This window comes from Coregonus lavaretus, assembly GCF_964263955.1.
Source record: "Coregonus lavaretus genome assembly, chromosome: 39".
NCBI classification, from domain to species: Eukaryota; Metazoa; Chordata; class Actinopteri; order Salmoniformes; family Salmonidae; genus Coregonus; species Coregonus lavaretus.
The window spans coordinates 6699915-6725917 of record NC_140026.1 but is presented as its reverse complement, the minus strand read 5'-3'; the positions used below and the strand labels follow the sequence as shown (position 1 = coordinate 6725917).

Here is a 26003-nt window from a genome sequence, read left to right as displayed (position 1 = left end):
ATTGCATTTAGTGTTGAATGTACAGGTGTGTACTGTTATTGCAGGTAAATAATCAGTGTGTGTGTGTGTCTCCAGGCCATAGAGATGGAGCTGAGGAAGATGGAAGTGGGCCAGGCCAACAGACAGGTGTCTCTCCTCACCTCCTTCATGCCCGACTCCTTCCTGCGTCACGGAGGAGACCATGACTGTATCCTGGTGCTGCTGCTCATACCAAGACTCATCTGCAAGGTAGAGAGAGAGTTCAACATTTAACGAGGAGTGTGTCTGTATGCTTGTTTGTCTGTTTTCAAAACAGACATGTTCAAGATGCCTAATGTATGTTCAAGATGCCTAATGTATGTTTTTAAGGATGCGATTTGTGTGTGTGGCTAATGTATGTTCCCCCCTTCTTCTAGGCTGAGTTGATCAGTAAGCAGGCCCAGGAGAAGTTTGATTTGAACAGTAACCCTGTGGAGAGGACTGGGATGAAAATGAGAGGACCACCTGGAGAACAACTCAGCTTCGCCTCAGGACTGGTCTACTCTCTGACCCTGCTGCAGGCCACGCTGCACAAATACGAACAGTAAGGCGACGTGTGTCTGTCTCTCAATGCCACTGTACTAAATAGTTGTCATTTACTTCAAACATCAAATATTCCCCCCCCCCCCCCTCTCCCAGAGCTCTGAACTGCTGCAGTGTGGAGGTGTATAAGCGAATGGGGACTCTCTACTCCGAGATGAGTGTCCATGAGCGTTCCCTAGACTTCTTCATTGATCTGCTGCACAAAGACCAACTGGACGAGACTGTACACGTGGAGCCTCTCACCAAGGCCATCAAGTACTACCAGGTTAGTACCACGCACGGAAACACGCACGGATTCACGCTCACACTCTTCATATGCGTTCGATGGCACACCTGACAGAGAGCAGAAACACTTGACCACACGCTGTACTCTCCACAGTGCCGACTCCGTCAACTCTACACTGATAACACACATTGTCAAGCCTCTCATCAATGCTGTTAATAATAAATACAGCTCCAGATTGTGTGAGGCCATGATTGATGTACCAGTCTGTTTTATGTTGCAGCAACTGTACAGCATCCACCTGGCTGAGCAGACTGAAGACTGCACCGTGCAGCTGGCTGACCACATCAAGGTACAACTGTATTTTACTGAAGAAAGTAAACCTCTCTAGGCCCTGTTAAAATCTTTCCTTTCCTACCTTCCTTGAGGTGATCAAGATTTCTAACAGGCCCCTAGTCTTTTCTAAGTTCAGTAACAAACATTGTCTAACTAAACTCAATTTGACCTTTTGATCTCTGACCTCCAGGTCATTCAGAGTGTGCTGGACTGTATGGGGGCTGAGGGCCTTCTTACGTTACTGACTGACTGTCGCCTCTCTGTCTCTCGCTCTCTCTGTCTCTCGCTCTCTCTGTCTCTCGCTCTCTCTGTCTCTCGCTCTCTCTGTCTCTCGCTCTCTCTGTCTCTCGCTCTCTGTCTCTCGCTCTCTCTCTCTCTTTGTCTCTCTCTCTCTCTCTCTCTCTCTCTCTCTCTCTCTCTTTGTGACTCTCTCTCTCTCTCTCTTTGTGTCTCTCTCTCTGTGTCTCTCTCTCTGTCTCTGTAGTTCATCCAGAGTGCGTTGGACTGTATGAGTGCTGAGCTGGTGCGTCTCAGGGCTTTCCTGCAGCCGGGACAGGAGGGGGTGGCTCTGAACATCCTTCTGAAGGACCTGGACACCACCTGCAGGTCTAATATAACAATATTTCATAATATCATTTCTATGTAGGTATATTTATTTATATTTATCTCTTTTATTTACCTCCTGCAGTGACATCAAACAATTCTGTAAGAAGATCAGACGCAGGATGCCAGGGACCGATGTGCCAGGGGTGCCAGCTGCTCTGGCCTTTGGAGCTCCGGTAATGTGACTAGCGTTATACTTAGGCATTACATTTAGGTTGGAGAGTTTTAGCCTTGGTCATTGGCCAAGTGTTTCACAGTATCTTTGGCGATCCAGTATGGACAATATTTCTTAGGTCTTGCACCTAACCCAAACCCAGGGTGGTCCATACTTGCGAACGTTAGACAAAGTTTTGAAACGTCAACTTTTTTCTCCGTCTCAAAATCCCCATCAGCCAATTAAAATTGTTGACGTAGTTGCACGTGATAGAACGCTACATGTTAGCTGTTCCCATCAGATAACCTGGCACACTTAGCCCTATGCTAACAACACCAGCTGGCCATGACTATTGGCTGGCGTTTGGAGCACAGGGCCTAGTGTTTACCGTTATCTCATAAAGTACGGTAATGCAACTGTCAACTTTGTGGAGGTCGGAACTACTCTGTGAGAATGTGTGACTGACAGCTCTGTGGACCAATGGCAGGTGTCGGAGACGCTGACGGACTGCAGGCGTCAGCTGACGCGGGTGGTTGCAGTACTGCAGGAGGTGGCGGCGGCGGGGGCTCAGATGGTCGCCCCTCTCGGGGAGCAGGAGGGGCTCAACGCTCTAAAACTGGATGACGTGGCCTTCAAGGCTGTTGAACAGGTACTATAAACGGCACATTCAAACTTGTTAGCTCCCGGAGCTAATTCTTCTTGATTAATGTGGACGACCTGTCTGTCACACAATACGCTAACCATAGGCTAAATGTACACTACATGCCCAAAAGTATGTGGACACCTGCTTGTCGAACATCTCATTGCTGTGGCGACTTGCTTCCATTCAGCCACAAGAGCATTAGTGAGGTCGGGGACTGATGTTGGGCGATTAGTCATGGCTCGCAGTCGGCGTTCCAATTCATCCCAAAGGTGTTCGATGGGGTTGTCAGGGCTGTGTGCAGGCCAGTCAAGTTCTTCCACGCCGATCTCGACAAACCATTTCTGTATGGACCTTGCTTTGTGCACGAGGGCATTGTCATGCTGAAACAGGAAAGGGCCTTCCCCAAACTGTTGGCACAAAGTTAGAAGCACAGAATTGTCTGCTGTAGCGTTAAGATTTCCCTTCACTGTAACTAAGGGGCCTAGCCCGAACCATGAAAAACAGCCCCAGATCATTATTCCTCCTCCACCAAACTTTACAGTTGGCACTAGGGCTGAATATTTTCCCGGTATTTTACTAATGTTCCATCCTGATAATAAATCACTTTTCTCCCGGGTAATCCGGTATTTCCCGCCAAAACCGGAAGTGTCACTCGAAAGCATTATAAAGCATATAAATATGTGTGGATTTGATTAGAGCTTTGTGAGCTTGTGTGGCCTACCACTTCACGGCTGAGCCGCTGTTGCTCCTAGACATTTCCACTTCACATTAACAGCACTTACAGTTGACCGTTGAAGCTCTAGCATGGCAGAAATTTGATTAACTGACTTGTTGGAAATGTGGCATCCTATGACGGTGCCACGTTGAAAGTCACTGAGCTCTTCAGTAAGGCCATTCTACTGCCAATGTTTGTCTATGGAGATTGCATGGCTGTGTGCTCGATTTTATACACCTGTCAGCAATGTGTGTGGCTGAAACAGCCAAATCCAATAATTTGAAGGGGTGTCCACATACTTTTGTATATACAAATTGTATATACAAAAATATATTTAGTCAGCCACCAATTGTGCAAGTTCTCCCACTTAAAAAGACGAGAGAGGCCTGTAATTTTCATCATAGGTACACGTCAACTATGACAGACAAAATGAGAAAAGAAAATCCAGAAAATCACATTGTAGGATTTTTAATGAATTTATTTGCAAATTATGGTGGAAAATAAGTATTTGGTCACCTACAAACAAGCAAGATTTCTGGCTCTCACAGACCTGTAACTTCTTCTTTAAGAGGCTCCTCTGTCCTCCACTTGTTACCTGTATTAATGGCACCTGTTTGAACTTCTTATTAGTATAAAAGACACCTGTCCACAACCTCAAACAGTCACACTCCAAACTCCACTATGGCCAAGACCAAATAGCTGTCAAAGGACACCAGAAACAAAATTGTAGACCTGCACCAGGCTGGGAAGACTGAATCTGCAATAGGTAAGCAGCTTGGTTTGAAGAAATCAACTGTGGGAGCAATTATTAGGAAATGGAAGACATACAAGACCACTGATAATCTCCCTCGATCTGGGGCTCCACGCAAGATCTCACCCCGTGGGGTCAAAATTATCACAAGAACGGTGAGCAAAAATCCCAGAACCACACGGGGGGACCTAGTGAATGACCTGCAGAGAGCTGGGACCAAAGTAACAAAGCCTACCATCAGTAACACACTACGCCGCAAGGGACTCAAATCCTGCAGTGCCAGACGTGTCCCCCTGCTTAAGCCAGTACATGTCCAGGCCCGTCTGAAGTTTGCTAGAGTGCATTTGGATGATCCAGAAGAGGATTGGGAGAATGTCATATGGTCAGATGAAACCAAAATAGGCTTTTTTTTCTGCAAAGGGACCAGGACGACTGATCCGTGTAAAGGAAAGAATGAATGGGGCCATGTATCGTGAGATTTTGAGTGAAAACCTCCTTCCATCAGCAAGGGCATTGAAGATGAAACGTGGCTGGATCTTTCAGCATGACAATGATCCCAAACACACCGCCCGGGCAACGAAGGAGTGGCTTCGTAAGAAGCATTTCAAGGTCCTGGAGTGGCCTAGCCAGTCTCCAGATCTCAACCCCATAGAAAATCTTTGGAGGGAGTTGAAAGTCCGTGTTGCCCAGCGACAGCCCCAAAACATCACTGCTCTAGAGGAGATCTGCATGGAGGAATGGGCCAAAATACCAGCAACAGTGTGTGAAAACCTTGTGAAGACTTACAGAAAACGTTTGACCTGTGTCATTGCCAACAAAGGGTATATAACAAAGTATTGAGAAACTTTTGTTATTGACCAAATACTTATTTTACACCATAATTTGCAAATAAATTCATAAAAAATCCTACAATGTGATTTTCTGGATTTTTTTTTCTCATTTTGTCTGTCATAGTTGACGTGTACCTATGATGAAAATTACAGGCCTCTCTCATCTTTTTAAGTGGGAGAACTTGCACAATTGGTGGCTGACTAAATACTTTTTTCCCTCACTGTATATAGTGGATTATTGACAAATGTCCTTACATATGTTAGGTATATTGATGAGGAGTTGGTCCTCTCTGATAACTCTCCCCCCCCCCCCCCCATCTCTCTCTCCCCTCCATCTCTCTCTCTCTCCCCTCCATCTCTCTCTCTCTCCCCCCTCCATCTCTCTCTCTCTATCCCCTCCATCTCTCTGTCTGTCTCTCTCCCCTCCATCTCTCTCCCCCCCTCCATCTCTCTCCCCCCCTCCATCTCTCTCTCCCCTCCCATCTCTCTCTCTCCCCTCCATCTCTCCGTCTCTCTCTCCCATCCATCTCTCTCTCTCCCCTCCATCTCTCTCCCCTCCATCTCTCCGTCTCTCTCTCCCCTCCATCTCTCTCTCTCCCATCTCTCTCTCTCTCCCCTCCATCTCTCTCTCTCTCCCCTCCATCGCTCTCTCCCCTCCATCTCTGTGGTAACTCTCTCTCCCCTCCCTCCTCTCCAGGTGTATGGGTCCCAAGGTCTAAACCCCCATGAGTGTCTGCGTCAGTCCTGCAGCTCTGTCATCTCCACCATGAACAAGATGGCCACTGCCATGCAGGAGGGAGAGTATGATGCTGAGAGACCACAGGGAAAGGTACAGAACGACATCTCCATATAGCAGCTCTATTAAAAGAGGCCCTCAAAAGCATCTTATCAGTTTAGAGTTAGATACTACAAATGGACCTTCTCCCTGATTTTAAAAAAAAGTTATACGGGACTAAGGCTGGAGGGGTATGAGACAAGGGGGGAGCTACGGCTGGAGACTGATTTCTTCCTCCTTTACTAGCCTTTCAAAACTAAGAGTACTATATATTACATCTGTAACATGTCATGAAATAAAGTCTAGTTGTGTTGTTAAGGCACTGCCCCTCAATGAATTTACATTCTCTCTCTCTCTCTCCCCCCCTCTTCTTGTTTCTCCCATCACCCTCCCTCTACCGCTCTCCTCCCTCCCTCCCTCTACCGCCCTCCCTCCCTCTACCGCTCTCCTCCCTCCCTCCCTCCCTCTACCGCTCTCCTCCCTCCCTCCCTCCCTCTACCGCTCTCCTCCCTCCACCGCTCTCCTCCCTCCACCGCTCTCCTCCCTCCCTCCCTCTACCGCCCTCCCTCCCTCTACTGCTCTCCTCCCTCCCTCCCTCCCTCTACCGCTCTCCTCCCTCCCTCCCCACCTTCTCTCCTCCAGGCTCCCCCAGTAGAGGCTCGTGCGGCAGCCCTCAGGGCAGAGATCACTGATGCAGAGGGCCTGGGTGTCAAACTGGAAGACAGAGACACCGTCATCAAGGAGCTCAAGAAGTCACTAAAGATCAAGGTAGTCTCTCTTTCTCTCTTACACACACTCCACACTACTCTACTCCACACCGCTCGACTCCACACCGCTCGACTCCACACCGCTCGACTCTACTCCACTCCACAGTCATTCTCATCCTTCCTTTTATTCTTATACACATTCACTCTCATTTTTCCCCACATGCACAGACACCCATCATCTCTAACATTAGCACTCTCACCTCGCCTCCCTCCCTCCTGTCTCTCTATCCCAGGGAGAGGAGTTGAGTGAGGCCCACGTCCGTCTCAGTCTCCTGGAGAAGAAGCTGGACACGTCAACTAAAGACGCAGACGAACGTGTGGAGAAGATCCAGACCAAACTGGATGAGACCCTGGCCCTGCTCAAGAAGAAGGAGAAGTAAGACTGTTTGGAAAGTAGGAGGTTATTGTTATAGAATGTGCAGTAAAGAAGTGTATATGTCCAACACTGTCTCCTAGGTATTCACTACAGAGTCTATAGTGTTCTGGACTGTCTGTAAAGAGTAGACTATTTTGAAAGGAAGAGGATTGGACAGGTGTAAGCAATATGGTAAAGATTTCCTCTAGCCTATCAGAGGGCTCGGTGGCGCTATCACCATATTCTTAAACCTATCAAACCCTCAGATCTCCAGTGAGGCTAGGGGTTGTTTTTGTTTAAACCCTGTTCCCCCCCCCCCACACACACACAGGGAGTTTGAGGAGACCATGGATGCCCTGCAGGCAGACATCGACCAGCTGGAGGCAGAGAAGGCGGAACTGAAGCAGCGTCTCTCCAGCCAATCAAAGATGACCATCGAGGGCCTCAGGGCCCCGCCTGCCTCGGGCATCGCCTCCATCGTCACGGGATCTGCCGGAGGTGAGGCTCCTGAGTCTTCTGATACCTCACCTCACACACCTTAGTACACGCCACCTCTTATACCTCACACGTCATTCATATGATACGTATTCCTAATATTTTCATAGTGTTAGGTTGTTGTTATTTATATCTCACACGGTTTCGTTTTATTTCTCAATTCCTTCTTTCTCCCCCTCTATCCCCCTCCCCACCCCTCTCTCCAGCCGGTGTTGTCCCAGGAGCAGGGGGTCTGTCTGGGCCGATGCAGGTGGTGGACTCCCCTCTCCTCCGTCAGCAGGTGGCGGCTCAGAGACTGGGCATCAAACACCTGAAGAACGAGAACAACAGACTCAAGGTCAGAACACTGCAGGGATCTGACTCGTCTCTCTCTGTGTGTGTGTGTCACTTTAAGTCTCATCATCGCTCTGTTCACTGCTAATCCAAATATGGATCAATGCCTTCTTTCTTGTGTCCAGATCACTGGCCGTCTGTGTTGTATGTGGTTCATTGAATAGTCCACTTGTCATGGATACATTATCATTAGTAGTTCATATTTATGTATGTTTCTCTTGATGTGGTTCATTGAATAGTCTAGTTGTCATGGGTACATTATCATTAGTAGTTGATATTTGTATGTTTGGTGCTGTAGTTAACTGTCTGTTAATGACTGTGTACCTGTCTCTATTGATAACTCTCTGTATATCTTCTCTCTTCTCCAGGCAGAGAAGATGAGAGCCCAGCTAGCCTCTCTCCCTCCCCTCCACGTCCCCAAGCTACACCTGAGAGAGGCCACCTCTTCCTCCTCTCCCCCTACTGAGGGGCCTCTCCACGGGGCTCTCTACAGGAAGACTGACCAGCTCTTGGGGACCCTGCTCAAGATGACCGCCACTGTTAAAGTGGTCGACATCACCGGGAAGACACCAGGTGAGTGGGAGAGATGTGTGTTTGTTTTTGTGTGACAGGAAGTCACCAGGGCCCGGTTTCCCAAAAGCAGGCTAAGTTCATTGTTAGAACCTCCGTAGGAGCATCGTTAAATCTCAGAGCTTTTTCCCAAAACCATTGTTACTAAGGTTGCACTTGAAAACGCTTGTTATTTACCAACTGCCTCAGACCAGTTGTAAAACAGCTAAGTACGTTGTTAGATGCTTTTTTTGCCCTTCTGAGGCAGAAGATCTCTGCTAAACATTGAATCAAGATGTTTATCTCTCTGTCTGTGACTGTTGATAACTTCAGAAGTTGGCTACAAATACAAAGTTGCCAATATCTTTGCAATTGTTACAAACAAGCTAAATATAAATATGCTTCAAATGAAAATCGAAATGAATGCATATATCAATATAATACAGACTACACAGGCCTATATATTTTGATCGTATTAAAATCAATTTAATGTTAATTCAGTTGAGTACTATTTTGGTAATTGTAGGCTGTCTGTAATTTTTGCCTCATTATATTTCATGATGTGTAACAACATGCCAAATCTTGATTTAGTGCATTATTATAGGGTAAACATTAGAATAAGCTGCCTCAATATTTGCAGCCATGGGTGATAATATCTTTCTAGGAGCTGATTCGTCATCAGTATTGTGAAATAATTATAATGTTAAGGTAAGATTTTAATTGAGAAAGCTGATTTGACAGCAGCGCTGCATTTCTTTCGATCCTATCAGTATCGACACTATGCCTCAATGATGCACTTAGCGAACGTTCTCTCTGCGTGGGTGTTTTGGGAAACACGTTACATCTTCGGCCGTTGTAGGAAAGATGCATCGTTAAAACACACAAGTTCTATCGGGAAATCGGGCCCTGGTCTGTGTGTGTGAAGGGTTTTGTGAGTGTGTAGCATAGTTTATATTATGTGCGTTCGTTTCAGTACAGGGACAGTGCCTTCAGAAAGTATTCACATCCCTTGACTTTTTCCACATTTTGTTGTTACAAAGTATGATTAAAATGGATTGAATTGTATTTTTTTTGTCAACGATCAACACAAAACACTGTCAAAGTGGAAGAAGAATTCTAACATGTATGAAAAATAAAACACTATCTTAATCAGATACGTTTAACCCCCAGAGTCAATACATGTTAGAATCACCTTTGGCAGCGATTACAGCTGTGAGTAAGTCTCTTAAGAGCTTTGCACACCTGGATTGTACAATATTTGCACATTATTCTTAAAAAAATTAGTTGAGCTCTGTGAAGTTGGTTGTTGATCATTGCAAGACAGCCATTTTCAAGTCTTGCCATATATTTTAAATTAGATTTAAGGCAAAACTGTAATTAGGCCACTCAGGAACATTGTATCCAGTGTATATTTGTCCGTGTGTTTTAGATTATTGTCCTGCTGAAAGGTGAATTTGTCTTCCATTGTCTGTTGGAAAGCAGACTGAACCAAGTTTCCCTGTACGATTTTGCCTGTGCTTCGCGCTATTCCGTTTATTTTTATCCCTCCAAAAAACTCCTTAGTCCTTGCCGATGACAAGCATACCCATAACATGATGCAGCCACCACCATGCTTGAAAATGTGAAGTGGTACTCAGTGACGTGTTGTATTTGACCTAAACATAAAGTTTTCTATTCAGGACATAAAGATATTTCTTTGCAGTATTACTTTAGTGCCTTATTGCAAACAGGATGCATGTTTGGAATATTTGTATTCTGTACAGGCTTCCTTCTTTTCCCTCTGTCATTTAGGTTAGTATTGTGGAGTAACTACAATGTTGTTGATCCATCCTCAGTTTTCTCCTATCACAGCCATTAAACTCTGTAACTGTTATAAAGTCACCATTGGCCTCATGGTGAAATCCCTGAGCAGTTTCCTTCCTCTCCGGCAACTGAGTTAGGAATGACGCCTGTATATTTGTAGTGACTGGTTGTATTGATACACCATCCAAAGTGTAATTACTAACTTCACCATGCTCAAAGGGATATTCAATGTCTGCTTTTTATTTAGTTTTACCCATCTACCAATAGGTGCAAGGCATTGGAAAACCTCCCTGGTCTTTGTGGTTGAATCTGTGTTTAAAAGTCACTGCTCAACTGAGGCACCTTACATATCATTGTATGTTTGGGGTACAGAGATGAAAAATCATTTTAAACACTATTAATGAACGCAGAGTGAGTCCATGCAACTTTTTATGTGACTTGTTAAGCACATTTGTATTCCTGAATTTATTTAGGCTTGCCTTAACAAAGGGGTTGAATACTTACTGACTCAAGACATTTCAGCTTTTCATTTTTTAATGAATTTGTAAAGAATGTCAAACATAATTCCACTTTGACATTAATGGGGGATTGTGTGTAGGCTAGTGACACACATTCTCAAATATAATCCATTTTAAATTCAGGCTGTAAAAACAAAAAGTGTGAATACTTTCTGAAGGCACTGTATATGTCTATTTGAGTTGGTATATATCAGTTCTTATCGATCTCTTTCTCTCCTACAGTGAGTGCTAGTGCTCAGCTCTTGGACCAGACAGCTCGGCTGCAGAGCCTGAGTGACGCCCTGGACAAACTGAAGGTGACTTCACTATTACTAGGGGTTGATAATATACATTCATTGTATTTATTTTCACCTCAGATTTTGTCCACTAATCTCTCTGTTTTTCACGGAAATGGTCATAACATCAAGTCTCTCTACCCCTCCCCCCCTCCCTCTCTCTCTCTCTCTCTCTCTCTCTCTCTCTCTCTTTCTCTCACTCTCAGGGTGAAGTGTCAGAGCATGTGGTTTCTCAGCAGCCTGGGGCAAAGGTCTCCTCTGACTTTGCCACCTTTCCCATCTCGTCTTTCGTCAAGGTAACATGCACAAGGACACACGGACATCACATAGACTGTCTTAGTTGGCACTCAAATAAATGCTTGGAACACATCTCAATGCAACAGATATCTGGTGGAGGCATCAACCTGTATTTGTTGTCCTTTGACGTCCTCTTTCTCATCCAACTGTCTTCTCAGGCGAAGGAGGAGAAGCAGGGAGGCACGGTGTTCGTAGGGCGCGTTGCCATCCCGTGTGCCAAGGGCCAGGAGCAGGTGCACCGTCTTGTCCTCTCACAGCAACACCTGCAGCAAGTGCACCGCCTCCTCTTAACCTAAGACGGCAACGCATTGGCCTGGGTCCACAAGTGACAGCGGGCTTCACCAATCGGAGCACAGCAGACACAATATTTTTTTTTTCTTTTTTTTTTTCTTCAGTCTCTCACCTAAAGTTCCAGTCCATTTCCTGTTATTCCACAGAATCTCTCAGGATACACTTTGTTACACTACACCACCTAGAAATAGAATTTAAATTGCCATCGGAGGCTTTATGGCCCTTCTAGCATTTCTATTTCTATTGGTTTTTCTATGCCAAAGAGACACACACACAAGTGTTCTCATCAAGTACCTAATAATACTGTACAATTTCTATTACACTTCTTCAAGTCCTAAATTATTTTTCAGTCTCTTTTTGTTCTACTGTGGTGATTATTATTAGCCTACCTGTGTATACCAGCAGTCGGCAGCAGCTGAATGTGTGGTGACCCTGTTTGGGATATTGTTCTATTGACTATTGGATTCAGTCATGACAGGCTATTTCAAACCTAGGGTGTGTCCGGAATTGCACCCTATTCCCTATATAGTCAATAAGAAGACGGTGAAATGAAGTTCCATAGCTAGTTCACACACATTTAACTTTTCTCACTGTTAACTTATGTTCATCTGGAATTAATATCTATTTGCATGTCATTTAGTTGAGATAGGAAGCTCATTTTAATGTTTTTTTTGAAATTGTCAGTCCACTACTAGGACCTTTATAGATATGAGATAGATAGCAGTACGTTAACTTGTTACTCCTTTTGAGTATTTGAATTGTTTGACATTCCTACGGTAACCAGCTTACAGAGTGTTTTAGTGTTCTCTCTCACAAGTTCAGTTAGTCATTACACTATGAAGGTCTATCCATCATATGTACCTCTGCCAAGACCTTTCACATTAGTCACTATTCATGGTAACTGATGAAGAACGCATGCAAGTATATCTGGGTGGAAATAAATATATAATTTAAAGGTTTTTGGCTAGTGGTTAAGGTTAAATGCAGACAATCTCCAAAGCCGTTATACATTAACTACGAGTTTCGGTCAGACTGAGTGTTCAATGCAGATTGCAGAACATTTACCAATGCAAATGTCGAACCCATACCGAAATAGTTCAGACCACACAGCAGACTGGAACCTGTCCATGAATGCAAACTACTATACTGTACCTACCTTGACTAATGTGTCCTGTGTCCAAAACATCAGAATAATAAAGTTCTTACAAAGTCATCCATTTTGTCAGATGAAATTATATTTACATTTTAGTCATTTAGCAGACGCTCTTATCCAGAGCGACTTAGTTATTGAGTGCATAAATTTTTTCATACTGGCCACCCGTGGGAATCGAACCCACAACCATGGCATTGCAAGCGCCATGCTCTACCAACTGAGCTACACGGGGCCCAATATAGCCTATTCATGTATGAATATAGAATATAATGCAGTGTGACGCTATTTAAACATTAAGCATTTTATTTGCATACACTCAAATGATCCATTTCCCAGACACAGATTAAGCCTAGTCCTGGACTAAGATTTACTTTCAATGGAGCAGGTTTTTCAGTCCAGGACGGCTTAATCTGTGTCTAGGAAACTGGTCCTTAGAATTTAAGAATGCATTTGATTTGTATAGCACCACTCATCACAGTCTGATCAGGAGAAGGAAATGGATAGGACACTAAGGAAATGGATGGGACACTAAGGAAATGGATGGGACACTAAGGAAATGGAATGGATGGGACACTTTCAGCAAAGACAAAACCCGCACTGGCGTAGAAAGGAAAGGGAAAGCAGGGAAGGCCTAAAACTAACATGAACCCAGTAAAGTCTCAGAGCAAGAGGAAAAAGCCCTCACACAGAAGAGAGTGACGTGGAGAGCCATGGTGGCCTCCTATGATCCCAAGAGGATTAAGTCAAGTTTGTCACTCAGTCACAAACCTAGTATAACCATCCAGGATGAGAAGTCTGAATAAGAACACTAAACACGACATTAAATCAGTGTAATTTTAATTGTATAAATGTACAAATGTTCCAGTATGCCACTGCAATCCTCCAGTGTTCCTAACCATATACAACCAACCCCTCAGTGGTGAGAAAATGCTAAGAAATAGACTGACACTTTCAGATAGATCATAGAAAACACAGAACAGCCCTTCAACTTAAAAATGATTAAATAGTTTATTTTTTATAAACATGTTTTCAAGAGCAAAAGACAGAATATGAAAGACAACTCATGAAATTAGATTTTTTTTAAGGCACTGCTGCCCCATACACAATCAGCTTATGAGTTAAGAGATCAGTACAGCAAGTAGCATTAGTTTGAACACTATATATAGGGCCCACAGTTGTTCCTGCTCACATCACATGGTCCAGGAAAAACCCCTGATCCAATGTGCCACTGCCTCCTCCCTCCTTAGGGCCAGGAGTTTCCCACCATCCCTTGACCCCATCATGACCTGACCAGGAGAAAAACTGGGCCCTAGTTTTGAACAGTTTGTAACGTCCACAGCAAAGAGCTACAAGGCCAGTATAAAGGATATCCAGAACTACAGTAGAAGATGTATAAATGTAGCTGGGCAGGTGGTTGAAATCAAACCTGTCTTGACCAGGACGCTCCTCCCTGGTCTGAATAATCTATTGTCCAAATTATCAAATTATTAGCTGGCTGCTAGCTATCGTTAGCTAGAAAACCTGTTATTTCAGTTTCTGTAGCAAAAATGTTTTAAAATGCTGACATTGATTTTCCAGAGCGGTTTGGATAGATAGCTATGCAATTTTGGACGTGATTATTCTGCCACAACAATCCTTGACTTTGATGTTATGGAAAATATGACTAGTCATTCGCATGCTAATTAATTGCAACATCATTTTGTACCTGTATTGCTAGCCAGTAACGTTAGCATAGTTAGGCTAGTTAGCGAGCTAGACAGGGAATAAGAAAAACTCGAATCACATCTGCATTGACTGCATTGAGAGAAACCTATCAACATAAAAGTATTTTCAACTGGCATTAGAGTCTAACGTTAGAAAAAGGGGTTCTCTATTGTGGGAAATTATTCTCTTATTTTAGATGTGCTGTTAGCTTAATAAGAAAGCATTAATGATTAAACATAATAGGTTTGCGCTGTACTGATATAGACTGTTTAATATAACAAGCTGTGATTAATGTGAGGAATGTTAGGGAGTAGGGTGAGACAGACTTGTGATTCTCACATACATACACACTGCCTCTTTGTTAAACCGCGCTCAAGGATGTGTACTGCAAAAGTGCTGACTTTCTGGACAAGTTGCAAAACAACTAGACACCTGGCAACAGTGAAGCGCCAAGGGGCTGGGACCAGCCTGTGCGCCAACGATAGGCTGAGTAAGTCTAAACCACGCTCAGTCTCTACTCTGATAGGCCAGCAGGGAGCGGGAACTATCTCTGTCAGAGTATTTAGGGAAGAATTTAGAACAATGGCTTAGTTCTCTGAGTGCCCTGCGTGGTATTTCAGTGGACCCGTATATACGAACATCATATTTACCATTGAAGTGTTTTGCATTAATTAAAATACTAGTAAATCTTAGAAGACGTGTGTTCACCTCTTTTGTTCCCAATACCAGATTTGAATTGACACAACTTAACACTATAGTTTCATTTTTAGGTCGAAAAGGCACCGACATGTGGCTAATGTTTGAGTCCAATGATTTCCATCCGCAAACCATTCACCGCATGAGATTGGGTTTGCTATGTGATTGTGAATTTGGCGGAGAGCGGGTCTATTTATTATGACAGGTTGTAAAGAGCGCTCATCGGTCGTAATGACTAAATTTGTCCAGCAGATGGTAGTAAATGAAAGTCACTTTGATCATAAGGCGATGTATCATTGCCATTCTCATTGATGAAACAGGCAGCTTTTTTGATGAAGTTTGATCTAAATTTCTAGAAACATGACTTAGTATTTACTATAGTATTTAGCTTGCACACAAAAGAAGACAAAATGTTCAGACAGTGACATGTTTTTAATATGAGCTTCAGCCTTTTATTGTTATTTAATAATCACACGGCCCACCAGTTGCCCATCAATGCTCTATCCGCTCTTCCTCCTGACACAACCTTTCTTTCTCCTCCTCCAGCCTCCCTCTCTTCTCCTCCAGCCTCCCTCTCTTCTCCTCCAGCCTCCCTCTCTCCTCCTCCAGCCTCCCTCTCTTCTCCTCCAGCCTCCCTCTCTCTCCTCTAGCCTCCCTCTCTTCTCCTCCAGCCTCCCTCTCTTCTCCTCCAGCCTCCCTCTCTCTCCTCTAGCCTCCCTCTCTCCTCCTCCAGCCTCCCTCTCTTCTCCAGCCTCCCTCTCTCCTCCTCCAGCCTCCCTCTCTCCTCCTCCAGCCTCCCTCTCTCCTTACTCTGCATTCGCGGCATCCCCTCCATCCTCCAGATCTCCTCTTTCTCTCCCTCTCTTTCTCCAGCTCCCTCGCTCGGTCCACCTTCTCAAATCAAATCAAATTCCTTCCTTGGTGTACAGCCTCCAGCTTGTCTCAGTTTTTCTATGTCAAACAGTTTTGTTATATTTCGGTCTTCTGTGATGTATATAAAGTGTAATATTGGGATGCGAACACAAAATTGAATATATGTCAACTCTATATCTGACATGATACAGATGTCTTCTTTTTTTAAGTCCATAACCATGTGTGTGAGGTATATACTTTTGTTTCAAAGTAGATTTGTTTAAGACTACCAAGAATCACTTTGTGTGATCCTGATTTAGCCCACTACAGTAAAAGGTTAATTCGTTGATGTCGCACAATGGATTTTAGAACTCTAATGTGAGGACGACAGATGACAACGGCCTTTAATTGACAGTTTGTTTATTGCTGTCTCCACTATTGAATTCAATTCAAAGGGCTTTATTGGCATGGAAAACTAATGTTTACATTGCCAAAGCAAATGAAATAGATATAAACAAAAGTGAAATAAACAATAAAAAGTGAACAGTAAACACTACACTCACAAAAGTTCCAAAAGAATAAAGACATTTCAAATGTCATATTACGTCTATATACAGTGCTGTAACGATGTGCAAATCGTTTAAGTACAAAAGGGAAAATAAATAAACAGGGGTTGTATTTACAAGGGTGTGTGATCTTCACTGGTTGCCCTTTTCTTGTGGCAGCAGGTCACAAATCTTGCTGCTGTGATTGCACACTGTGGTATTTCACCCAATACATTTTAGTCATTTAGCAGACGCTCTTATCCAGAGCGACTTACAGTTAGTGAGTGCATACATTTTCATACTGGCCCCTGGTGGGAATCGAACCCACAACCCTGGCGTTGCAAGCGCCATGCTCTACCAACTGAGCTACACAGATATGGGAGTTTGTGAAAATTGGATTTGTTTTCAAATTATTTGTGGGTCTGTGTAATCTATCTCCTCCAGATGAGATACAGCTCTCCTCACATTCCCCAAACACAGGTCAGAGTTAACACTGATCTCAGACCAGTCCTTGGTGGGTAGAGGGGTGCACAGGGATGGAAAACGTTCCCAGTGGAATCAGGACAAACACTTTAGACATGAAACATTACATCCTGTAATACACAATGTATCCAGTATCGAGAAAGAGACACTGACCTGTAGGAGGTGGAGGTGGTCCTCGGTGTGTTACAGCCGCTCCAGCTCAGTGCTTCTCCTCTTTAGCTCAGTGATTTCCTGCTCCAGTTCTTTGATGAAGTCTTCAGGTTGCCTCTCTGCTGCTTTCTGCTTCTCCTCAATCACCTCGATGAGAAGAAACTGTGGCCACATGGGATGGAGAATGGCTCAGTGAAGACATCCAGACAGATAGAGCACTGGAACTGCTACAGCTACGGGACCCAACACAACACCGGCCCAGAACGTCACAAGTACAGCTAATGTTACTACTACGGGACCCAACACAACAATGACTCTTACGACCGTGGCACCTATTGTCAACACCACCGTCACAACTCTCACAGTGAGTTGCCTAGGCTACATGTCTCACTGGTCTCACAGAGTCTCTGACTAGAAAAAGGAACCACACATTTCCTCTCAATCTTTTTTTCCTCTCAACAAATTATCACTACTTCTCTCTCTCTCTCTCTCTCTCTCTCTCTCTCGCTCTGAAATCAAACTGTATTTAAAGTGAATTTGAAGGATTTCAGCAATAAACCTCACACGCTGCCATGGAAACAGAAAACAGATTTAGCAAAGTGCCTGTTTGGGAGTTTCATTTGCACTCATATACTACACTGTTTCAAAAGGAATGACAAACATGACAGCAACTAATGATGAACTCTTCATACACAGGGAAATATCTCAAGGGCGGAATGTGGAAAGACTCAGTTCTGTGCTGCTGTGCCAGACAACTGTGATCCGTCCGTGGCTGGTTCCTGTTTCTTCGTCTCCACCCAGCAGTCCTCGAGACAGACCTTCTCCTTCCAGCTACGAGGAGTGTCCAGCGGCTACATCGCTGTAGGCTTGTCCACAGACTCCACACAGGTATGGGAAACTGCCTTTAGAATTACTATACATTTTACAATACAAAGGACAAGGGAGTTGGGGTTGGGGAGAGAGGTCATTTTAACTTTAGGAAATTCTGGATTTTGTCAATTTGGGGTATTGACATTTACATTTGATTCATGAATTGGGAAGAAATTGCCAAAATGAATACTTTTAAAATTATTATTTATTTATTTGAATTCATCCTCTCTCTCCTCTACAGGGCGGTAATGACACCACCTATGTGTGTACCAACAACAACGGCATCGTGAATTTCTTCACTGCTCTCCTCGATAACAAAAGTCTGTCCGTCATCAACACGGTGAGTTGGACCAATCAGAACACAGTGTTTAATTTGTGACTTTCTGGAAAGCCTTTCAGGGCGTGATTTGATTCCAGGCAAATTCAGGAAGTTAACTATATTCAATCAATGAGTTTGATGAGTTGGACAAGATATTGAGAGCACAAGTATCAGTATTCATGAACTTGAATTCCATATTTTCTGGGTGGTCATTGAAGTTGGATTTGATCCCAATTCTCACACTTATTCCCTGCATATACACTTGGGTGCCATTTGGGAAACTGCCTGGGAGAATAACAGTGTACCTGACCAATTCTACAGTGTAGGCCTACTGACATTTGTCTAATGTTCATTTTGGTTAATGCTGTTGTGTTGTGTTGTGTAGCTGCCTGTGAACTCTGTTCAAGGCTCAGTCAACGATCAGATCATCCAGTGCACCTTCAATGCTACTGTCCCCAACGCTGCGGTGACCACGAGCACCCGGGGCTCTGCCACTACCTTCTTCCTCATGATCTTAAAAGGGAACTTCACTAACGGTGAGGCACTCTTCCAAACACGCTGCGGGTGAAGTTTCCCCTAGGTACATATCTAGGATCAGCTTCCCCTCCCCAAATTCTCACATTAACCATTACTGGAGGAAATGCTAAACTGACCTCAGATCAGTGTATAGTGGTCCGTCTCTATCTCACTCTCTCTATCTCTATCTCACTCTCTCTCTCTCTCTCTCTCTAACTCTCTCTCTCTCTCTCTCTCTCCTTGTTCTCGTCCCTCAGGAACACTGGGTAGTCCCACTGCTGTCCTGTTCAGTGGTAAAGGGGTGGACCTGGGCAACCCCAACGCTACTGTGACCAACTCTTTGAACGCCAACACCACCACTGGTAATGCCACCACTACTGCTGCTCCCTCCAGCCACGCCTTTGTCCTGCAGCACACCCTGTCTCAAGGTAATAAGCTCATAAGAAGCATCACTAACACTTTATAATGATAACTGATAACATGATTAAGCATTAATAAACTATTTATAAAATAATTTATAAGCATTAAAAGCACTGCAAGAACATGTATGACCATTCATAACATTGCAATTCATGGAAATTATTATAATGTGTTACCGTAGTAACTCATCTCAAATAATCCCATGTTACTTAGAGTAGAAAACCAATATGAAAGGTTAAATAATTTTCTCTCTGTCTCTCACTCTCTCTACTCCTCTGTCTCTCTCTCTCTCTCACTCTACTTCTCTCTGTCTCTCTCTCTCTCTCTGTCTCTCTCTCTGTATCTCTCTCTCTCTCTCTCTCTCTCTCTCTCGCTCTCTCTGTCTCTCTCTCTCTCTCTCCTCCATAGCTCTTCTGATCCTGCTAGGTGTACTAAGTATGATGATGCTGTAATGCAGGTCTGAATGTGAAGCACCATGCACTCAGGAATCCTGCCTCCTATAAAAAACACAATTTCAAATGTTGCTACATAAGACCGAATCGAGCCGTCGGTCACGTGTTGATGTTGGTGTTGCTGGTGTTGATGAAGATGAAATGTCCCTTTAAGAAATAAGACGTTTGTGTAAAAACAGATCCTCCATATTTGTCTACCCCCATGTCATCCCCTACATGTAACTCATTTATTTGTACCAATTTTATTTTATTTTATTCTCTCTTTGCTGATATCGCGTTATGAAGGAAGACATGTTTGTCTGTGTTTCTTGGTGTAAGTGTTTGTTTCCGCACACATACCCCCCACTGGGTACAGACGTCAATTCAACGTCAATTCAACGTCGGTTCAACATCATTTCATTGAAACGACGTGGAAACGCGCCAGTGGGCCATAGATGACACAAGGGCTGCGTTTAGACAGGCAGCTGATTTCTGATCTTTTTGCATCAGATCTTTATTCAGAGCTGATCTGATTGGTCAAAAGACCAATTAGTGAGAGAAAAAAAACAGAATTCGTCTGCCTGTCTAAACGCAGCCAAGGTGGCAGAAATTGGAATTTGTGGGTATATACTGTGTGTATATACTGTGTGTGTGAGGGATTTTGAGTGTGTGTGAAGGCGTGCACAATGATGAAGCCACTGGATGGTGAACTGTTCCTCCTGATTACCCTTTTAAAGTATATGCAATTATGGAAATATTTTTATTACCACATGTTTTAAATAAATAATTTTATTTACATTACAATGGATGTTTTATTATCTTTCATGGGTATAATTTTATTTAATCTACTGACACTAAAAAAGGACAAGATTTAACATACTGTAATATACACTCAACATCTGATACAGGCGCAACAAGGGCCTAGTGGTTAAGAGTTTTGGGCCAGTAACTGAAAAGTTGCTGGTTCAAATCCCTGAGTCGACTAGGTGAAAAATCTGTCTGTGCCCGTAAGCAAGGCACTTAACGCTAGTTGTTCTGTATAAGAGTGTCTGCTAAATGACTACAACGTGAATGTTTTTCAAGTCATGTTTGCTGAAATCCTGCATCTACAATAAATCAGGTACTACTAGTCTCTCTCTCTCTCTCTCTCTCTCTCTCTCTCTCTCTCTCTCTCTCTCTCTCTCTCTCTCTCTCTCCTCAGTTTTTGTCCCAGCCACCCTATTTCCTACTTAGTGCACTCCTTTTGACCAGGGCCCTATATAGGGAATAGGGTGCCATTTGGAACGCAGTCTCAGTGTCCTACCTGCTCCTATACTAATCCTAGCCAGCCTCAGACCTCACCGCAGGTCACTGAGGGATACAGTACATGACATAAGATAATGATTTGATTGGTTTGTATAGTCGCATTACCGGGCCAGTGTTTCCCAACCTTTGTCCTTGGGACCCCAAGGGGTGCACGTTTAGGTTTTTGCCCTAACACTACACAGCTGATTCAAATGATCAAAGCTTGATGATTAGTTGATTATTTGAATCAGCTTTGTAGTGCTATGGCAAAAACCAAAATGTGCACCCCTTGGGGTCCCCAGGACCAAGTTTGGGAAACCCTGCATTACCCTCTCTCTTCTGCTACAAAAACATAGATTGACAGATTGGTTTCTTAGGCAAAAATAAAAACACAAGAAAGCAACATTTAAAAGAGCATCCATCATTTAATTGAATTCAACAAAAGAACATGTGAATCTTACAGAGAAGTCGTTTCTATAGCCCAGATCAGATCAGGTAAATATGAATAGCTATGTATCAATAAAGAGGCTCTGCTTTTAAACATTTAAGTAAAACCTCTTTTGTTTTCCATTGTCCTCTTTAGGGCGCTTTCAAAAGGAAATGGATTGTCCATAGCAAAGTACATTTCATATTATGATGTCGTCATCCAAAGTCCCGCCACCATTGACAACACCAACAGAACATATAATGAGCTGCGATTTGTTGTTTCCCGCTGTCACTCATATCAGGGTTGAACAAAGGTAACACTCTCTCAGTGAACTGGTTTCCCCGTGAACTAATAAATAGGTGACTTGCCCATTACATGACACCATCCCCTCACCGTAAACCACAAACACCCTTCACCTTCCACGGTTTCTCTCCTAGGTGGATTAACACAGACTGTCTATACTCACTTCCTCTCCTCAAATATATCATCCAATAGCCCTCCTCGGGGCTCAGCGTGACCACGCCCTTCCTGTTGATGGACTCCATGGCCACGCCTTGCTCCCAAGCTGACTCGTCTCTGACCTAGACCAATTGAAAAAGTATAACTCACACACTTATAGTCTTGTAGTAGCATTTCTAATACCTATAGGTAAGGTTCCTGTAGGATTACCTATACCAACAGTATCACCAGGTGCATGGACAGAAACTGTATACTGAAAAATAAAACAAATTCCAGCCCTTTGGTGATCCTGATGCTCCACAGATTGAATGTCTTTTAACAAGTATTTTTGTCTCAATAGACCTTCATTAGGTTAAATGGTTTTTCAATTTCAGTACAAACCCACCTCAACCTCCCAGTAGGTCCGGGAGGCTCTGCTTCGTGTCCCCGTCCCAGACCAGCTTACCATCTTCAGACAGGACCAACCAGAGGTTGGCAGTGCTCCGGTGCAAGGATACGTCAACTATGAGGACACAGAAGATAGATAAGAAAACTTGATGTATTTTTCTTCTTCTGTGCTCTGGCTTACACTGTCGAAAGGTAACAACAAGCATATTACAAACACATTGAACTCTACCACAGGAAACAGGACAAAGACTTTAGACATGAAACATTACATCCTGTAATACACAATGTATCCAGTATCGAGAAAGAGACACTGACCTGTAGGAGGTGGAGTTGGTCCTCGGTGTGTTACAGCCACTCCAGCTCAGTGCTTCTCCTCTTCAGCTCAGTGATTTCCTGCTCCAGTTCTTTGATGAAGTCTTCAGGCTGCCTCTCTGCTGCTTTCTGCTTCTCCTCAATCACCTCGATGAGCTCAGCCTGGCGTCTCTCGATGCAGTGCACCAGAACAGTGAAGACCTGCACTCCATCCTCCATCTTCTCTTTCTTTGAACTTATCTGATGAAATAAAAAAAGTGGTTGGTCTAAGAATTGAACCTTGTGATACCCCACCTAGAAAATCCCATTGAAGACTTGCACACTATCCTTTATCTATTTCTTGGAACTGGTCTGATGACAACAAGGAAATACTTTAGAAAAACATTCACATCCTGTTGTGCTAATGGGACTGAACCAGCAATAGTAGATAAACATTATGCAACATGCTTATCATGAGAACTTACTATGTTAAGCTATACGAAGGGTTTGATCTCCTGCACATTCTTCAGTCTGACCTGGATCATCTGACGCACCTCTGCCTCACTCTTCTTCATCAGAGCCTAGGAATCAGAATCAGAATTGGAATCAGAATCAGAAATGGAACCAGAATCAGAATTTGAACCAGAATTAGAACCAGAATTGGAATCAGAATCAGGAAATTACTATAGCCATTCTACCATGTGGATATGAATTTGTCTTGGCTAAAAAGACAACAAACCACAGTGAAATCATGAAGCAGAAAGAAAATAAAAAAGAAATAAACGATTTAGTCAAAAAGAAAGAAGAATGAGAAAATGACCTACATGGCTTTACTCTCTCTCTCTGCTGGAACAATGTCGTGAGCTCTGTGGTCAGTGTCCATGCACAGCACACACACACATGTCTGGTCGCTCCTACAGAACAGCTCCAGGAGTCTCTTGTGCTTCTCATACGTCCTGTCCTTCAGGTTCTCCACAGGGTCGATCAGCTTGTGTCTCTTCAGATTCACCACTCTCTGATGAGGCACCAGGTGAGTCTCACAGTAAGAGGTCAGACATACCAGGCAGGACCTCAGGGCATTGAGCTTCTTCCCCATGCAGACGTCGAAGTAGAGCACACCTCCAGATTTGACACCAGATTGCTTGACTGTTCCGTCTATTCATTTCTTTAGCAAATGAGTTCTAGAGGAGATCAGGACATCCTTTAAATACCCTCTTACATTTGGGACAATGGCAAACATCACTGCTTTCCCTAGTGACTCTTAATACAGGCCAGGCAGAAACTGTGGCCACATGGGATGGAGACTGGCTCAGTGAAGACATCCAGACAAATAGAGCACTGGAACTGCTCTTCAGATAATAGATTGTATATTGTCATGAATCCCGCTTCCTGAGTCTGTTTCTGCCTGTGTTGCCTGTTTTCTGTTCTGGAGTCTGTTTCCTGAGGTTCCTGAATGCACCCTGTCTGGTTGCCAGACGACGAAGCTAGGCGGGAGATCTCTCTATTACCCGCACCTGCATCTCCTCAGCTATCTACACACCTGGTCCTGATCATCACCTCTCCACTTCATAAGCTCTGACCTGACATCCATTCCCTGCCGGATCGTTAGCCATGAACAGTATGTTGTGTCAGCGTATCAGCCTCAAGTTTACTAGAGTTAGTTTTGTACTTTTTGCTTGCCGTGTACTCACCTCCGTTTACATTCTCCCGGAACATTCACCCCACCCCTGCCTGGTCGTCGGTGGCTTCTGTGACACCATTGGATCTGCCTATTCACTCCCACCTACTCACCTTCGCTGCCCGCTCCGTCTCCTGGATTATTCTGCTCCCACCTTTGAGTCTGTAAATAAATACTCACCTTCGTTCTACTCACCTTGTCCTGGTCTGTTTCTAGGTTCTGCTTTAGAGAATCGTGACAGAGCGATCCGGCCAAGGATGAACCCAGCGGACCCGGACTCCGTTCGCCATGCCATTACCCATCAGGAGAAGATGTTGGGACAACACAGCACGGCGCTACAGGAGATAGCGTTGTCGGTTCGGAACTTTTCTGCCAGTCTGACGAGTATCCAGGCTCAGCTCAATTTGCTGGCAGAGAATCCACCACCTGTTTCACTCCTCTCGCCTGCCACTTCTGGAGCTGTTCCCTTCCGTGAGCCCAAGGTTCCGACGCCAGATAAGTACGAAGGGGATTTGGGAAGATGCCGTTCTTTTCTTATGCAGTGTGGATTGGTGTTTGATCTGCAGCCCAACTCTTATGCCACAGACAAGGCCAGGATAGCTTTTGTAATTGGACTGCTGCGTGGTAGAGCCCTGGAGTGGGCTTCAGCCATATGGGAACGACAGGAGACCTGCCTGGCGTCATACCAGGAGTTCACGGCAGAGATGAGGTGGCTTTTTGACCTTCCAGTCCGAGGTAAGGACGCAGCTAAGCGTCTGTTCTCGCTTCGCCAAGGAGCTCGCAGTGTAGCAGACTATGTTATTGAATTCAGGACATTGGCTGTGGAGAGTGGGTGGAATGAGGAGTCACTACAAGCAATTTTTTTTATCAGGGGTTGTCGGAGCAACTCAAGGATGGGCTGATCTCCTATCCTGAGCCTAGTGACCTGGACAGTTTGGTTGCATTATCCATTCGGGTGGATAACAGAGTCCGAGAGAGAAGGAGGGAGAAGAAATGGGGGCCGTCCAATCACTCAGCTACTCGGTTACCATTCGGGTCAGGAAGTGGACCAGAACGTGCCGATCATTTTTCACCACATGGGATTAGAGGAGGGGTCCTGCCTCCAGATCCGGAACCCATGCAAGTGGGGCGGCACGGGTTAACCAAGGAGGAGCGCCAACGTAGACTTGAGACCAACAGCTGCCTCTACTGTGGTAACCCGGGACGTTACATCTCCGCTTGTCCCCAGCGCTCGTTAAACTGTCCGGCTCGCTAAGTTTGGGAGGACTTTTAGCGAGCCAGTTTCAGCCTCTCAATAGCCCTGTCCGTCCCCGTTTTCCTGCAACCCTCATGAACAAGAATCAGAGTTTAGCGATCAATGCTTTTATTGATTCAGGTGCCGATGGCAGCTTTATGGATGCCGACTTGGTGGAACAGCTGGGGCTTTCCAAGGAGCAATTACCGAAAGCCATTGAAGCTACCACTCTGAACGGCAGTCTTTTGGCACGTATCACTATGAGGACTGAACCGGTGAAGATGCTGTTGTCAGGGAATCATTCAGAGGTTATCTCCTTCTTCATTCTGCATTCTCCCCATGTTCCCCTGGTTCTTGGATACCCCTGGCTGAGAGAACACAATCCCACGTTCGATTGGGTGACGGGTAAGGTAACTAGTTGGAGCATTGAATGTCATGCTAACTGCCTTAGGACTGCCTGTTCCCATGCTTTTCCCAGTCGGGTCATTGATTCTGCCCCCCCCCAGATTTGTCCCTGGTTCCAGAAACATATCACGATTTGGGTGAAGTGTTCAGTAAGCAGAAGGCTCTGTCACTTCCTCCCCACCGACCTTATGATTGTGCGATTAATCTGTTTCCTGGAGCTGCCTTTCCCAAGGGACGTTTATACAGTATCTCTCGACCTGAACGTGAAGCCTTGGGGACCTACATAAAGGAGTCTCTTGCTGCTGGTCTCATTCGTCCCTCGTCATCACCCCTGGGAGCAGGATTCTTTTTTGTGAGAAAGAAGGATGGCTCTCTTCGACCGTGTATTGATTATCAGGGTTTGAATGATATTACGGTCAAGAACA

At 44.4% G+C, this 26003-nt stretch overlaps 1 protein-coding gene and 1 pseudogene across 4 annotated transcripts in view; one reads left to right on the top strand and one right to left on the bottom strand.

Moving 5' to 3' along the window:
* The window catches only part of LOC311113172 (dynactin subunit 1-like), a 33762-nt gene extending 21275 nt beyond the window's left edge, over positions 1–12487 (top strand). For all 3 annotated transcript variants that reach the window (XM_084156351.1, XM_084156352.1, XM_084156353.1), the window contains 16 exons: positions 76–228; positions 396–562; positions 658–826; positions 1068–1136; positions 1605–1726; positions 1809–1899; positions 2365–2526; positions 5514–5645; positions 6234–6359; positions 6592–6734; positions 7045–7211; positions 7415–7545; positions 7910–8114; positions 10634–10707; positions 10893–10982; positions 11142–12487. In XM_084156351.1, coding sequence (XP_084012477.1) covers positions 76–228; positions 396–562; positions 658–826; positions 1068–1136; positions 1605–1726; positions 1809–1899; positions 2365–2526; positions 5514–5645; positions 6234–6359; positions 6592–6734; positions 7045–7211; positions 7415–7545; positions 7910–8114; positions 10634–10707; positions 10893–10982; positions 11142–11279 — 2139 coding nt within the window. In that variant the 3' untranslated portion in view covers positions 11280–12487. The remainder of the gene's footprint in view (positions 1–75; positions 229–395; positions 563–657; positions 827–1067; positions 1137–1604; positions 1727–1808; positions 1900–2364; positions 2527–5513; positions 5646–6233; positions 6360–6591; positions 6735–7044; positions 7212–7414; positions 7546–7909; positions 8115–10633; positions 10708–10892; positions 10983–11141) is intronic.
* Positions 12488–21513: 9026 nt separating this feature from the next.
* On the bottom strand, positions 21514–23638 carry LOC311112671 (tripartite motif-containing protein 16-like; annotated as a pseudogene). The gene is made up of 5 exons: positions 23082–23638; positions 22762–22842; positions 22286–22522; positions 22029–22085; positions 21514–21705 (listed from the first exon to the last, which is right to left on the bottom strand). The product of its transcript is annotated as a tripartite motif-containing protein 16-like (transcript).
* Between the last annotated feature and the right edge of the window lie 2365 nt (positions 23639–26003).